This window comes from Rhineura floridana, chromosome 2 (assembly GCF_030035675.1).
Source record: "Rhineura floridana isolate rRhiFlo1 chromosome 2, rRhiFlo1.hap2, whole genome shotgun sequence".
In the NCBI taxonomy this organism is placed as follows: domain Eukaryota; kingdom Metazoa; phylum Chordata; class Lepidosauria; order Squamata; family Rhineuridae; genus Rhineura; species Rhineura floridana.
In genome coordinates this window covers 114,623,620-114,638,381 of record NC_084481.1, presented here as the reverse complement: position 1 = coordinate 114,638,381, position 14,762 = coordinate 114,623,620, and the positions used below count along the sequence as shown (strand labels likewise).

General features: G+C 41.8%; 2 protein-coding genes across 3 annotated transcripts in view; one reads left to right on the top strand and one right to left on the bottom strand.

The window, feature by feature from the left end:
• Nucleotides 1–6,685, bottom strand: part of SPTY2D1 (SPT2 chromatin protein domain containing 1) — a 20,048-nt gene extending 13,363 nt beyond the window's left edge. The window contains exon 1 of the mRNA XM_061610201.1: nt 6,355–6,685. Coding sequence (XP_061466185.1) covers nt 6,355–6,426 — 72 coding nt within the window. The 5' untranslated portion in view covers nt 6,427–6,685. The remainder of the gene's footprint in view (nt 1–6,354) is intronic.
• C2H18orf21 (chromosome 2 C18orf21 homolog) lies at nt 6,674–14,762 on the top strand. Of its 2 annotated transcripts, none has more exons than XM_061610202.1 (2): nt 6,674–6,887; nt 13,422–14,762. In XM_061610202.1, the coding sequence occupies exon 2, from the start codon at nt 13,568–13,570 to the stop codon at nt 14,183–14,185; it is 618 nt and encodes a 205-aa protein (XP_061466186.1). In that variant the 5' UTR covers nt 6,674–6,887; nt 13,422–13,567; the 3' UTR covers nt 14,186–14,762. The 2 variants fall into 2 exon arrangements, with proteins under 2 accessions (XP_061466186.1, XP_061466187.1); XM_061610203.1 differs by lacking the exon at nt 6,674–6,887 and adding an exon at nt 6,944–7,028.

Here is a 14,762-nt window from a genome sequence, read left to right as displayed (position 1 = left end):
CCATAATATGCAAGGTTAAGCTTTGCTTTACAAAAAAAAACACTGTGCAAGCCTGGAGTGACCTTGGGCCAGTCACTGCCTCTCAGCCTCATGAAAACCCTATTCAGAGGGTTGCCATAAGTCGGAATCGACTTGAAGGCAGTACATTTACATTTTGTCAGATATTTTTTGGGTGTATGAGAAAAAGCTATGTTGTGTTTTAGATCACTGTTTATAATTACTCATTTTGAATAGACTGATATTCCTACTCCATGAAATAAGGAACACAAAACAAATACTATAAAATATAATATAAGCTTGGATGAGGCAAGCTGTCCTATTAAACTGCATGGTAGCTCCTTAAACAATTAGGTGAACAAACCAGATAAGCACCAATGTTCCATTCTCAATATTTGTAAAGCACCAGCTTTACACAAAGTTATCCAAAGGTTTGCCCTTCAGTGGGAAAGAAGCACAGGTCAAGCTCTCCTGGTGTGCTTAAGAACTGTAAACATTGATTATCCTTTGCTGAGCACTATGAGGTGGCAAGTGTTGGGCTGCATGCTACAGCAACGTACAAGCTGCAGATTGCTGTTATTACACAGCATGTAGGTGATAATCATAAATTGAAAACCACAACGGCCCTGAAAAAATCATTTTCAAAAACTTGACTACACCATACATTTCTTAAAATACTGATAAAAATCAGTCCTCCAACAATGTTAGTTCCAAAATTAGCATTTATTCTCTCTTTTAAAAGACAGAGCAGATATCTTTAAAAACACAGACCTCAACTAAAAGTGAAACCACCACCTACCTAGTTGTTTTTTCCATTCATTGCTCTTACATAAGTAGACCATTGTCTTAAGTACAATGAAGAAATCTCTCAACCCTGACTGAACCAGAGTCATATTCAAATATGACCCATAGCACAGAGCTACAATGAGACTAAAAAATACGCTCAATAATGCAATAGCCTTTGAGTTTAAAGTCTCAAGGCTAGTTCTGAATCTACAACTTAATTAGAAAAACTAAATCATTTAAAGACTGTAAATGTTATAATTCAAGCTCTGAAAATACTTTATGCTATACAAGGCCTGTGTTACTGTTAGAAAATAACAAGAAACACTTTTAAAACCAAGTTAATACACATATATAGTTGGGTCAGAAACTACACTTATCTATAGTAACAATTGAACTATCAGTGAAACAATTACTAAGCCAACTAGTCACTTCATTTTGAAAACAGCTAATTATTTCGTGGTGGTGTTTCCCTAAGGGAGATGAACCAAGAGGACTATAATTTTAGTGAGACATGATGCAATATATTATTGTTTTTACTGCTTGTATAAATGATTGGGAATGCACTCATTCACTATCTAACAAATGATAGCTTCGGTCTAAAATCCTTCTTAGCAGTAAAATTTGAAAGTAACTGTCTGTGCTTGTTTTTTTAATAATGGTTTGAAATGGGTCTCAAATCTGAAATTACCTTTAGGACAATATAATACAAACATTTTAATAGTCCAATCCTATTCATGTTTACTCATGTGTAAAATAAGCAAGACTCAACGTTAGTGGGTTGGATCCATTGCTTCCCTTCCAACAAAAAAGACTTCAAACAAAACATTTTCTGTTGGAGGAAGACACCTCTTGTCAGAGGAAAGGAACCTTTGGATCCAGTGCAATGCTGCTTAGGACTGAAGCAGCTGGAAAGCAAATGTTAACTAATTTTGCTGCCACACAGGAAGAGAGCAACATCCCAAAGTCAACAATAAAGATAAAATTCTAGTGGATGCCCAGCATTTTATCTGACATTTCTGAGTTTTCATACAGCATGAGCTTGAGGGAAACAGACTTCCAAGAATTATATTTCTAAATCAAGCGTGCAGAACCCGTGGCCCTCCAGAAATTGCTAAACTGCTATTCCCATAATCTCTCACCACTGATTATGCTGGCTGGGTCTGATGGGAGCAGGAGAACAATAACATCTGGAACACCACAGGTTCTCCACCTGTTCTAAATTGTGTCCCTTTCCCATTCATTTCCCCCCTGAACAGATCAGATCAACACATACTGGAAATAACTGTTTAATTAAACATGAACTTCACCAACAGTTTCTTCAAAAGACGTATGTCCTCTCTCTCTCACACACACACTCTCACACACACTCCAACTATTAAGTCTGTCTTTTCATCCAATATATGCTGAAATCTATCTTGTGTCCAGGAGATGTATAAGGCTCAGTTTTCTATCTAAAGTATTCCAAACCTACAGTATAGCCCAACTCTCAGATTATAAACAAAGAAGCAAAACAGCTGAAAATTAACTATTCAAAAAAATGGGATAAAAATCTAGGAAGAGTTATATGAAAAGAGGCTTGGAAGTATCTATGACAGGGTTGGCTAATCTGTGTCTCTCCACATGTTGGCCTACAACTCCCATCAGCCCGTCTGCATGGCTAAATGATGAGGCCTGTACTCCAAGAACATCTGGAAGGCCACAGGTTCCTACCTCTAATCTATGAAAACACTCTTCAACAGCAAAAATGATTATGGATAAAAAATGTTGTCACCTTACACAACCTACTATGAAAACTTAAGGTCACATATCTGAATGTGTTTTGCTGGGTTGTATGGAGCTGTTAGAGGGGATATTATTATACATGTAGTAGACGTTTTTAAGGAATATATCTTTGGAGCAACTGCGCTCAGACTGCCCAGGATGTATTTGTTTCTCAGCTTTTTTTGGATTTGGTGTTTCTCTAAGGCTGCAATCCAATGAATACTTATCTGACAGTAAGCCCCACTGAATTAAATGGCATTTATGTCAAAACATACCTATATAAGATTTGTTTGTAAGGCATTTAAATTAGAATTTACTAGTAGATCATGTAAGGCGTTTAGATTAGAATTTGCTAGTATATTATCTTTCCTTTGTCAGCTGTACAAAGATAGTAGCTGCACCATTTTGAAGAAATCACAGCAATCCAACATTCAAAATTGATTAGTGAAGGTTTGGGAAATTATAATATATATTTCAACTAATGTCAGTGAAATACACAGAAAGCCTCCCAAAGGCACATGATGGGGCAGTCACTGTGACAGGCTATGGGGAGAGAGAGTAGAGAGAGCAGAGCTATTACATCCCAGAGCAGTGTTTCTGGAACAGCAGACAAGGACACATCACTGGGACTCAGTGCTGCAGCCTGCCTAGTGCCTCCTCACTTTCTTGCCCTGCCTCTTAGCCATGCCACAGAAGTTTGGCTAGACTAATGCCAGTATCAGCAACTTCTTGTTTGCTGAGTGTTGGTGGCCAGAAGACATGAGTTCAGAGGGGGGAGAAAGGAAGGAAAGTCTCCCTCCTCTGAGGGGAAAGGGCCGAAGGAGATGTTGAAGGAAATAAGAAAGTGAGTTAAAATGTTAATATTTATTGATAATAAATGAACGAATGAACTGGGAATAGAAAGGATTGGGATAAGAGAGAAAAGCTTTTCTATGAGGAGGAGGAAGTGAATGTGAAAGTTCGGGGGAGTGATTAAAAGAACTGGCAGTTTGGGGTGGGTGTGAATAAGGTATAAGTTAAGTGTTAAAGGAGAATGGGAGAAGAAATGACAGGAAATGATTAAAAAATACTCTGAGAGGTGTGGGGGAAGGTGGGAAGGGAAATATATACAAGAAAAAGGTTTCTCTGCTTAGAGCCTCTGGATCAGCAAAATTTACCTAAAATGGATAGGCTGAGCTACAATGCCTCCAGAGCAAATGTTGGTACTTAGCTTGAGGAATGCTGAGCTATGGAACTCCTTGCCCCAAGGAAATGCTGTGGCAAAGAATGTAATAATTACTAAAGATGGACTAGATATCAGTAGAAAGTTGTATCAGTAATTGCCAGCTGATTATGCCAAACTCTGCTTCCATCTCCCACCACTTTGTAACTGGTGGGCCTTAGTAACTTCCAGCCATCTCAAGTAGACCTAGAAGATAGAAAGTTTGAGAAACCTAGGGGAATCCCTCTGCAGGCACTGTGCTCATGGTGAACTGGATCAAGCTCAGTGTATTTTATTTATGCTACATTTGTTCGATTAATTTGTTTTTTGGACATATTGAGAAAATTAAAGAAAATTTCTTTTACCAGAATTTTACCAACAGCTTAAAAAAACCTCATATCCTTGAATTGGAAAAAATACTTGATTCCAAATTTTAAGATACCAAAAAGAGAACACAATACTCAGGAGATTCTACCCGAAGTGCCACTTCAGGACAAAAAAAAAAGAACAGGTCAAAATGCTACTATATAACCCAGTAGCTACATCTCCAAGCTACTGCATACTAATGTTATACTGACCAGTTTCCCATAGATCTTGTAAACAGATATAATGTGTACTTATTGTAAAGAAAGGAATGGAGGTACATTTTTATTCTAATGAATAGGTCAATCAAATTAGAGGCTCACAGAGCATTATTTCCACATCCTTTTTGACCACCTTTGCATTAAAAAAACCTTTTAGATGGAAAGCTTAACTGATTCTCAAGAACTACTGAATAGTTTTGCAAGCTTAAATTAAGAAAATCTAACTTGTTTTACCTACAAACAAGAGTACTGTACACATTATGGGTGGTATCCAATGTGAGACATTCACAGAAAAAGACCCACTGAAACTAATGGACCTAAGTTAGTTATGTCCATTAATTTCAGTGGTTATACTCTGACTATGACTGACATTAGATACAACCCTGGGTCCACATACTATTTCAGTAATTCACTTTTTATCCTATATTATTTACAGAACACCATCAATGGTCATGATGCTTTGCAGAGTAATATAAAATACAGTAACCTGTCCCACAAGGCTCACAATGTAAATTTTGACCATAAAGCAGACAACAGAAAGAGTAGGAAAGAGAACTGTTGCGAAGAAAGGAAAGAAACAGGAATTGCAAAGCTAGAAAAACTGAATATAAGTAAATGTGTTAAACTTTGTTTCAGTTAGGGTTTGAGACAAAAGAACTATTTGAAAAGTTCCACAGAAAAGAGGGCTGTGAGTGGGATGTGAAAGAAGAGAGAGGTGACACCACAGGGTGCCTCTTATAAGAAGCATGCTCTGTTCATACTTTTAACATCTTGATGCTTTTTTCCTGGGAGAACATCCAATGGTCACCATAATCCTAAAAACACTTATTTGGAACTTCCCTGTTAATTGCACTTCTCACACAGCCACAAAACGATACAACAAATCTAGATCTCTATTTGTATTTTGATTCTTTAAAATGCAACCCCACATCCATAAGCCAAATTCAGGTAAGCAGGTAAATACAAAACTCACAGCTCGATTACAATATGCTACAACATAGGTCATTTGAGTTTCACAATTGTGATATTTTAACCAACATATTCCTGAAATGTAAGTAGGCATGTTGAGGGTTTTTTGTTGTTGTTGTTAAAACGTCTAGATGTTCTCCATCTGCTTCTGAACACGTTTCTAAAGGAAAAACAGAACAAGGTAGCTAGCTGGAAAAAAAACACATGGCAATAAGAAGAGTGAGATCTACAATGCAAGAACTCTGCTGCACATCTTCAAAAGCCTGGAGAAGTCCCTCTTGGAAAACACAATAAAGACAAATCCCTTTAGTTTAAAAAAAATCCAAGTGATGAAGGGTAGCATCCAAATTACTTGGATTCTCATCTCAACATCACTTTCTGATTATACATAATCTCAATACAGTATAAATCTTGGCACTATGTTTTTATAAGCCAAGTTTCAGTTCAACAGGACGATTTTAAGTTAACATCTTAACATATATCAGTTAACTTCAGTTTAACTTTTTGGTTGGTTAATACCATTTTATGCAGTTTTTAAATTTTATTTACAGGGGAGGGCAAAGGAAAGGGGTTTGAAGACAAATGTGTGCTCGAATCCAATGGAAGAAGAGAAGTTTTATAACCCTCTAAACAAAGACAGCTTTTTGAGGCTGAAACCATCTCTAGACTCAAGTGAGAAAGTATTTTAATAGTTTTCCCTCAGACATCTCACCGAACAGGCTTCTCGCTGGTTGTCGGCAACTGAATGAGCAACAGATTAGTTACTTTACACAAACCAGAGCATGTGGGCTCCACGAATCCTGGGCTGTAATAATCATTTAAAGAAAATATTGGATGTGAGTGTAAATTTGTGGTAATAAAGGGCCCTTTACATTCTCTTTAGAAAAGTCTATTTAGAGGAGAGGGAAGGGGTGAAGGGGGCAGGAGCCCCAGAATGGAAAAAATGGGCAACAGCTGGTTCCGTGAGAGGCAGCCAAATCCGCATCCACCCTCCCTATTTTTCTTCAGCCTGGCTTGGACAGAAGCCCTGCTCCCTCCCCGCTCACTCGCTCTCACCGGCATTGCGCTGAGTCCTTGCTGTTCCGATGCCACCGTAAGGATATCATGGAATTCCATCCTGGGCTCCATAGCCTCTTTGCTCCCCTCCCCACAAGGGGCACAGGCTCAGGGAGGAGGAGAGGGCGCCACTCACTCCTTCTCTCACTCCTCCTCCGACAGACCCTCGCTCCTTGCCCAGCAGACGGAAAAGTTCCTCACGAACACCCCTCACAGCTTTCCCACTTCCGGCCCCAAAGCTACTCTTTCCACCCTTTATATCACCTCGTAATCGTCAACCGAAGTTGCTTTTTTTTTAAAGTTTATGAGGACGTCACTTCCGTCACTCACACCAAGCGCTGTTACGCAGGCACCACCCTTCTTCCGGAAATTACGTGCCCTGAAGTGTCACGTGACATAAATCGACGAAGGGTGGTTTGCACGTGGCGCGGCGGGACTTTTTTGCCCTGTGCTTACAATACTAAATTGGTTCCGTTATCCGGAGTTTATAGTTTTTCTCGGAGGGGAGACGGGGTGTTTGCTGGGCTGACACGGTAAGTTCGTTCTCTGCGCTTCTCACTCTGTCACGTTTTGTCGCGATTTCTCCTTGATTGCTGCTGTTGTTGGGAGTGGATCGTTCGCTCTTCGCTACGGTTGCCGGCACCACCACCAAGGATATTTATTATATCAAGGAGGTAAAAGACTATACATCGGTCGGGGTGCGTGTGGCAATTGTACTTTACGTGTGCTTACTCAGAAGTAAATCCCGTTTCATTGAATAGGGTTTCCTTCCAAAGGAGGTGTGCGTAGGATTTCAGGTTTTCTCTGTTTCTGGTGCAACATTTTACCTTTGTGATTGCAACCCCCCCTCCGCATTTGTTAGATGACTAACTTGAAATCCTCGTCGCAGGTTCTCAAAATTCGTCCTTTTTTGTTTAGGATAAGGGTTGGGTGAGGAGGTGTTACTTTGACCGTAATCTCTTTCTTCTCTCATTGGAGTAGTGATTACTTTCTCTTTGGAAAATTGTCTGGGAGCAGTACCTTGGGCAGCAAAGACTCCAAAGACTGATAAAGTATTCTTCCTGTTATTAGGCTATCAATTGGCAATCCACATTTCAGAGCTTCGGAACTTCCATTTGGATCTTAATGCCTTGTAGAAATATGAGGGGGGAAATTCTTCACTTTTCTTTTGGGGTTGATGGACCTTTTCTGCAAGGCTTCTTGCTGGGTTTCTTATGGGAGATCCACACTTATGGGAGATCCTTTAGCAGTTATCCCATACCTTTTCTTCCTTTTCTCCTAACACACAAAATCCAGCTTTTAAGAAAAATCTGGTAAACCAGTGCAACAAACCCAAATGTGTAGGATGTTTCTTTGCCCCTTTGTTGCTGAGGTTTTAGTGGGTGTGCTTTTGACATAGGCAATGATGTTCCTGGGATTGTTCTTTAACATCTCACCACCGCTTTTCCAGTTGCTCCTCACCTCCTTATACCTGAGCCATTTTGTTTCTTTCAACCGTTACTGCCATGAGAACACTGTGCATGCTATAATTCTGTTCTTCTTAAGGCACAGCCACTCCTGTACATCTGCATTCTTTATCCTGTTTGAAAGGAATATATTTTCCTGTTCATCTGTTTTAAGGCTTGATGTAATTTTGGTATTTGTTGCCTAGATTGACCTTGTGTAACTTTTCAGGGTTTGGGGACTGTTTTTACAGAAATCAAATGTGGCCCAGTATGGCATGGAAAACTAGGTGCTTCCTTTGATGCTGCCTTTTCATGCTCAGAAAATATTTATTTGATTCTGTTTATGAATCACTTCCCATGAAATATCACAGAGCAATTTCACAACAAAAACATCAACAATTAAACCTCCTGGTGACGCTCACGAAGTTGGTTATCATTATGCCTTAACTGCAAATAGGAAATTGAAGCTGATCCTCAAAAAATGACGGTTCTTAGGATTTTCTGAGCCATGATAGACAAAACTATGCCCATTTACTGCGTATCACTTACAAATGTGGGACTCTCCAGCAGAGGATAGGAAAGAAATCTGGCATAGATCTAGAGTGCTTGCTTTTAATTCAAGTGTTGAAAAAGTTTATTTGCAGAGCTACAATTGCTAGATTGTTGTGAGTCTCTTCTCAGAAAACTCTGAGAATTGTAGCTTCATGAGGGCAATAGGGGTCTCCTAACAGCTCTCAGCAATCTGCACAGGCTACACTGCCCAGGATTCTTTGCAGGAAGCCTTGACTGTTTAAAGTGGAATAAATGTATGGTGTGAGTGTGGCCTTATTTAGTATGATCCTTCTCAAAACTTTTAATAGGAAATGGACTGCCTTCAAGTCGATTCTGACTTATGGCAACCCTATGAATAGAATTTTCATGGTAAGCAGTATTCAGAGGGGGTTTACCATTGCCTCCCTCTGAGGCTGAGAGGCAGTGACTGGCTTTTAGAGTGGACTATAACTTTAAATGTAGAGTCTTAGCAGTGATGAGCAACTTGTGGCTCTTGGTCTAATTTCATGTGGGGGTGCAAGGAGCAAAAAAAGAGGTTGGTAGCAAGAGAAAAGTGGTCTAATTCTAGCCATGCCCACTTCTGATTCTGGCTGCCCCCACCCACCACCTGTAGGTAGCCCCCAACAGTTTACTTCTGAGGGAATGTGGCCCTTGACAATAGTGTGAGTGCTGTAGCTGTAATTATGACCGTCCCCCTGAGTGCTTGTTGCAGTACCCTGTAAAATAAATTATTATTTCAGCTGATTATAGTAGACTTTGGGTCAGATACGTGTAGCACAATTTTTGTGTGTGTGTGTTCATAATTTTACAGTGACTTAATTTTTTATCAGTACTAGTGCAGAAATGGAACATGCTAAAATCCATACTGAAACAACAATAGCTGCCAGTAGATTTTGTAAAGGTACACAAGAGTATATGGAAATCAGCATTTTGGAACTTTAATTCAGGGTAGCCTGACCTTATTGGCAGCTTGTTACTTGTTACTGTCAACTGTTGCACATAACCTTCAGCCAGGGCTGTGGAGTCGGTACGCCAGTCCGACTCCTCTATTTTTCTACTGTCAGACTCCGACTCCTTCATAAATGGCAAATGTATATTAACTAGTAATAACAAATTTACTGTAGTAAAATGGTAGCACAAGGCATTTCATCACCACCACGTGAATCCAGAGCTTGGAAAAGTTACTTTTTTGAACTACAACTCCCACGAGCCCAATCCATGCCATATTAAGCTGCAGATTGGGATAAAGGGTTGATGCAACACACACACACACACACACACACAGAGAGAGAGAAAATGAGAATAGGGTTCAGCCTAGCTTACTCACTAACACTGTATATAATTTATTTATTAATTTATTTATTTCATTTTATTTATAGACCGCCCATAGCGAATAGCTCTCTGGGCGGTGAACAACAGGGTTAAAATACAAGGTTACAATAAAACATACAAGGTCACAGCAAGGTAGAGTAAAAAACATTGAATATAAAACATGAACGTTAAAATGCCTGGGAGTATAACCAGGTCTTAACCTGGCGCCTAAAAGAAAGTACCGTAGGCGCCAGGCGTATCTCCTCAGGTAAGCTGTTCCAGAGTTCGGGGGCCACCACAGAAAAGGCCCTAGATCTAATAACAATCCTCCGGGCATCCTGATGAGTTGGTACCCAGAGGAGGGCCTTAGATACTGAACGAAGTGAACGGGTAGGTTCATAGCGGGAGAGGCGTTCCACAAGATATTGCGGCCCCGCACCGTGTAAGGCTTTATAGGTCAAAACCAGCACCTTGAATCTGGCTCGGAAACAAATAGGTAGCCAGTGCAAACGGGCCAGGACAGGTGTTATATGCGCGGACCAATGGGTCCTCGTCAACAACCTGGCTGCCGCGTTTTGCACTAGCTGAAGTTTCCGAACAGTCTTCAAGGGCAGCCCTACGTAGAGTGCATTACAGTAGTCCAATCTAGAAATTACCAGAGCGTGAACAACAGAGGCAAGATCATCACTGTCCAGATAGGGGCGTAGTTGGGCTACTAAGCGAAGATGGTAAAACGCATTCCGCACCACCGAGGCCACTTGAGCCTCAAGCGACAAGGAAGGGTCAAAAAGGACCCCCAAACTACAAACCTGTTCCTTCAAGGGTAGTGTAACCCCATCTAGAACAGGCTGAACATCCACCATCTGGGCAGGTAAAGAGCTCACCAACAGTGTCTCAGTCTTGTCTGGATTGAGTTTCAGTTTATTAGCTCTCATCCAGTCCATTATCGCGGTCAGGCAACGGTTCAGCACATCAACAGCCTCACCTGAAGAAGGTGAAAAGGAGAAGTAGAGTTGCGTGTCATCAGCGTACTGATGGCAACGCACTCCAAAACTCCTGATGACCGCACCCAGAGGCTGCATGTAGATGTTAAAAAGCATGGGGGACAAGACCGACCCCTGAGGGACTCCACAATGGAGAGTCCAGGGTGTCGAGCAATGTTCCCCAAGCACTACCTTCTGGCGACGATCCGCTAAGTAGGAGCGGAGCCACTGCCAAGCAGTGCCCCCAACTCCCAACTCCGCGAGCCTCCCCAGAAGGATACCATGGTCGATGGTATCAAACGCTGCTGAGAGATCAAGGAGAATCAACAGAGTCACACTCCCCCTGTCCCTCTCCCGACAAAGGTCATCATACAGGGCGACCAAGGCTGTTTCGGTGCCAAAACCGAGCCTAAAACCGGATTGAAACGGATCCAGATAATCGGTTTCATCCAAAAGCGCCTGGAGCTGGCCGGCGACCACCCGTTCCAAGACCTTGCCCAAAAAAGGGACATTTGCCACCGGCCTGTAGTTGTTCAGAACATCAGGGTCCAAAGAAGGTTTCTTCAAAAGAGGTCTCACTACTGCTCCTTGAGACTACCAGGGACTACTCCCTCTCTCAAGGAGGCATTTATCACCTCTTTGGCCCAGCCGGTGGTTACAGCCCTGCCGGCCTTCACCAGCCAAGATGGGCAAGGATCCAGGGCGGACGTGGTTGCCCGCACTATTCCAAGCACCTTGTCCACTTCCTCAAGCTGCACCAACTGAAATTCATCCAACAATGAAGGACAAGACCGCGCTCTGGACACTCCAATGGAATCATTGTAATAACATCAGAGTCTAAGTCCTGACGGATGCACGCAATCTTGTCTTGGAAGTGCTCCGCAAATTCGTTGCAGCGGGCTTCTGATGTTTCTTTAGTATCATGAGGGGCAGAATGTAAAAGCCCTCGTACCACCCTAAAAAGCTCCGCTGGGCGGCAAAGAAATGATCTAATGGTGGCAGCAAAGTAAGACTTTTTTGCCGCCCTAACCGCTTTTACATACGCCTTAGTGGAGGCACTCACCAAAGAATGACTACATCCATCAGGAGTTCGCCTCCACCTGCACTCTAGCCTCCTTCTCTCTTGCTTCATCACGCTCAGCTCTGGGGTATACCACGGTGCTGTTTGAGTTCTGCACCGAAGGGGGTGCGCGGGGGCAGTCATGTCAATGGCCCGGGTCATCTCCGTATTCCACAGGTCGACCATGGCCTCAACAGGAGCACCAGTACTATCAGCCGGAAAAACTCCCAGAGCACTCTGGAAAGCAACAGGATCCATAAGCCTCCGGGAGCGGACCAACTTAATAGGCCCCCACCTCTGCAGAGGGAAAGGGCTGTCGTGAGTCTAAAGCTTAGCAAGCGGTGATCTGTCCATGACAATGGGGTAGATGAAAAATACCCCACCCTCAGATCACCATCTCCATGACCAGTGGCAAAGATCAAATCAAGAGTATGTCCTGATACATGCGTCGGGCCAGTAACAACCTGAGACAGCCCCATGGTTGTCATGGAGGCCATGAAGTCCTGAGCCGCCCCGAACAAGACAGCCTCGGCATGAATGTTGATATCCCCCAGTACCACCAGTCTGGGAGACCTCAACAATACCTCCGAGACTATCTCCGTCAGCTCAGCTAGGGAAGCCGTTGGGCAGCAAGGTGGGCGGTACGCCAACAGTATTCCCAGTCTGTCTCCTTGGCCCAGCACAAGATGAAGACACTCCAAACCGGTCGCCGACTGGACAGGGTGCTTGGTGAGAGAGAAAGAACTCCGATAGACCACAGCAACCCCGCCTCCCCGGCCCTCAGATCTGATACTAGGATTTCACACAGATTTTGCTCTTTGTGTGTGTATGTTGGGGCAGAGTCCTTCAAGCATCTTGATAAAGTGGTGCACCTTAATTCCAATTTGTAACACGTTACATTATTGTAAACTGTTCCGTGCTATGGAGCAGGACAAAATTATCCGCACGTACACTTTCTCTTGTGCAGCTGAAGGTTAATCTGAGGTGCCAGTAGTTTGAAATGGGAGAGTAAGAAACATGACAAAGATGGTTTACTGGCTTGATTGGCACAAGTCTAAACCATAGTTTAGCATTGCATGCATGAGACTTGGGCTCATGTGCTCCCACTGACGCATCCAGTCGGAGGAAATTAGAAATTTTTGCTTCTATTTTGAACTATAGTTTCACACTGCATTCAAACAAGGAATTATGGTTAATGTTAACTTTAGTTCATTGAAACAAGCTGTGCTGATTAACTGTGGTTTAATACTAACCATAAATTTTGATTGCAAGGTGTGACTGATGTAGAGACAGCTCCCCACCTAGAGCTCACGTTAATAATAAGGGTCTTTTGCTATTGCTTCATCCTGCATCGATCAATCCTTCTGAACAACAAGTGAAGGGGTCCCGCAAGATTGCCTTCACAAGGTCTGACTGTCCTTTCAAATAATGATTTCTTTGTCAGCCAGTCATCATTTTAGGGAACAGTAGATTATTCTTCACACTTTATCATGCTGAAAGAAAAGAAATGGAGAAGACACTTTGTGTTCAATGGCAGCTGGTTGACTCGTCCAGAGTACCAGCAAGGGGTTGCAGAACATGATAATAAAGCCAAGGGGCTTTCATGTGGTGTGAAAGCAGTGAAAAATAATCATTTTGAAGATTTAATAATTTTGCATGTATTGAATTGCATCTGTTAGCAGTCCAAATGTGTAAATAATCTGTTTCTTCCAACAGGTTCCTCTTTTTTTTAGAAGCAGTGCTTCTGTAGACAAAGACATAATTGGTGCTAGAGAGTGGACTGCTGGAGTCCTTGCCAGTTCCATCACTGCTCACTTTGAAGCTCATCTGTGTGCCTCAAACATTTTCTTCTAACCAAGAGAATGGAGAGGTGTCAGTTCTTGGAAGTTGCATCACGGCAGCTGGCAAGCACCTGCCCTGCTCAGGCACAGTTTTTGCAGTGGACGCTGAGCAACATAAAAGACAGAACCCACGATAATGTGGACCAGGTATGTCATTACTGTTTCCAGCTTCTTCTTCCTGGTAACTATAGGGTCCGTCTAATGCCTAAAATGAAGGTGACGCCACAAATACAAAAATTACTTAATCGGGAAGTGAAGAACTACAGACTCAATTCAAAGCAAACAAACCTTTTGAAGAAGTACAAAGAATCAAAGAACATTCTGCTAGTTACCTGTAATGCATGCAGGAAAACAACCAGGCATTATGGGGAAAGTAGAGAATATTTGGAAACAAAAACATCAGCCTTGAAGAAGTTCTCAAACAAAGCTACACCAGCCAGCCACAGTCATTCCGTCTCTAAAAGAAGGACACCCTCATCAAGTTCCAGAACATCATCTGGACAATCAACACATCATTCTTCCTCCAAGACTCCAAGAAATGCCAAATGGCATTTCACAAAGTTGAAAAGACTACTTAGCTTTGAAGAAAATAAAAAAAGTAATAAGGGGGACCTGAAAAACTTCTTGTTGACACTTTAAGTATTTTAAAAATAATAGGTATACCATAATTGCGGCTGATTAAAGGAATACATCACTTAACGCACTAGCAGCAGGCTTTTTTCTTTAACATTGGTTTCTTATGGAGTAAAGCACTGTCAAATCTACCTGTCTGGACTATGTCAATAAAATAACTGCTGCATTGCTTAAACATTTGGATCCAGAACTGCATGCGGACCGATCAAAAATGGAAAGAATAGTAAAAAAATGTTCTAGTGCCCCTTTCTGTTAACTCTGTTGTCAAAAAACTGAAAGCTGATACTTCTTTTACTTTTCATGAGAAATATCTTACAGGAAAATCAGGACATTCCCCTCCCGACAATAAGCATATGAAACTACAGACTCAGTTGCAAATGCAATTCAGCAGGCTTTGAGACTGGAATTTAACACAGAAAATGCAGTTGCTTGTACCACTGATAAAGCCACCATTAAGAGCTATTATGTTTATGCTTCTGTTATAAGCAACTTCTCATAATGATGCAAGGCATGCAATGAAACATTTTTTGATGTAGGTAATCAAAAGTGTTCATTTGGCACAAATAAAGTAACCAACCTTAAA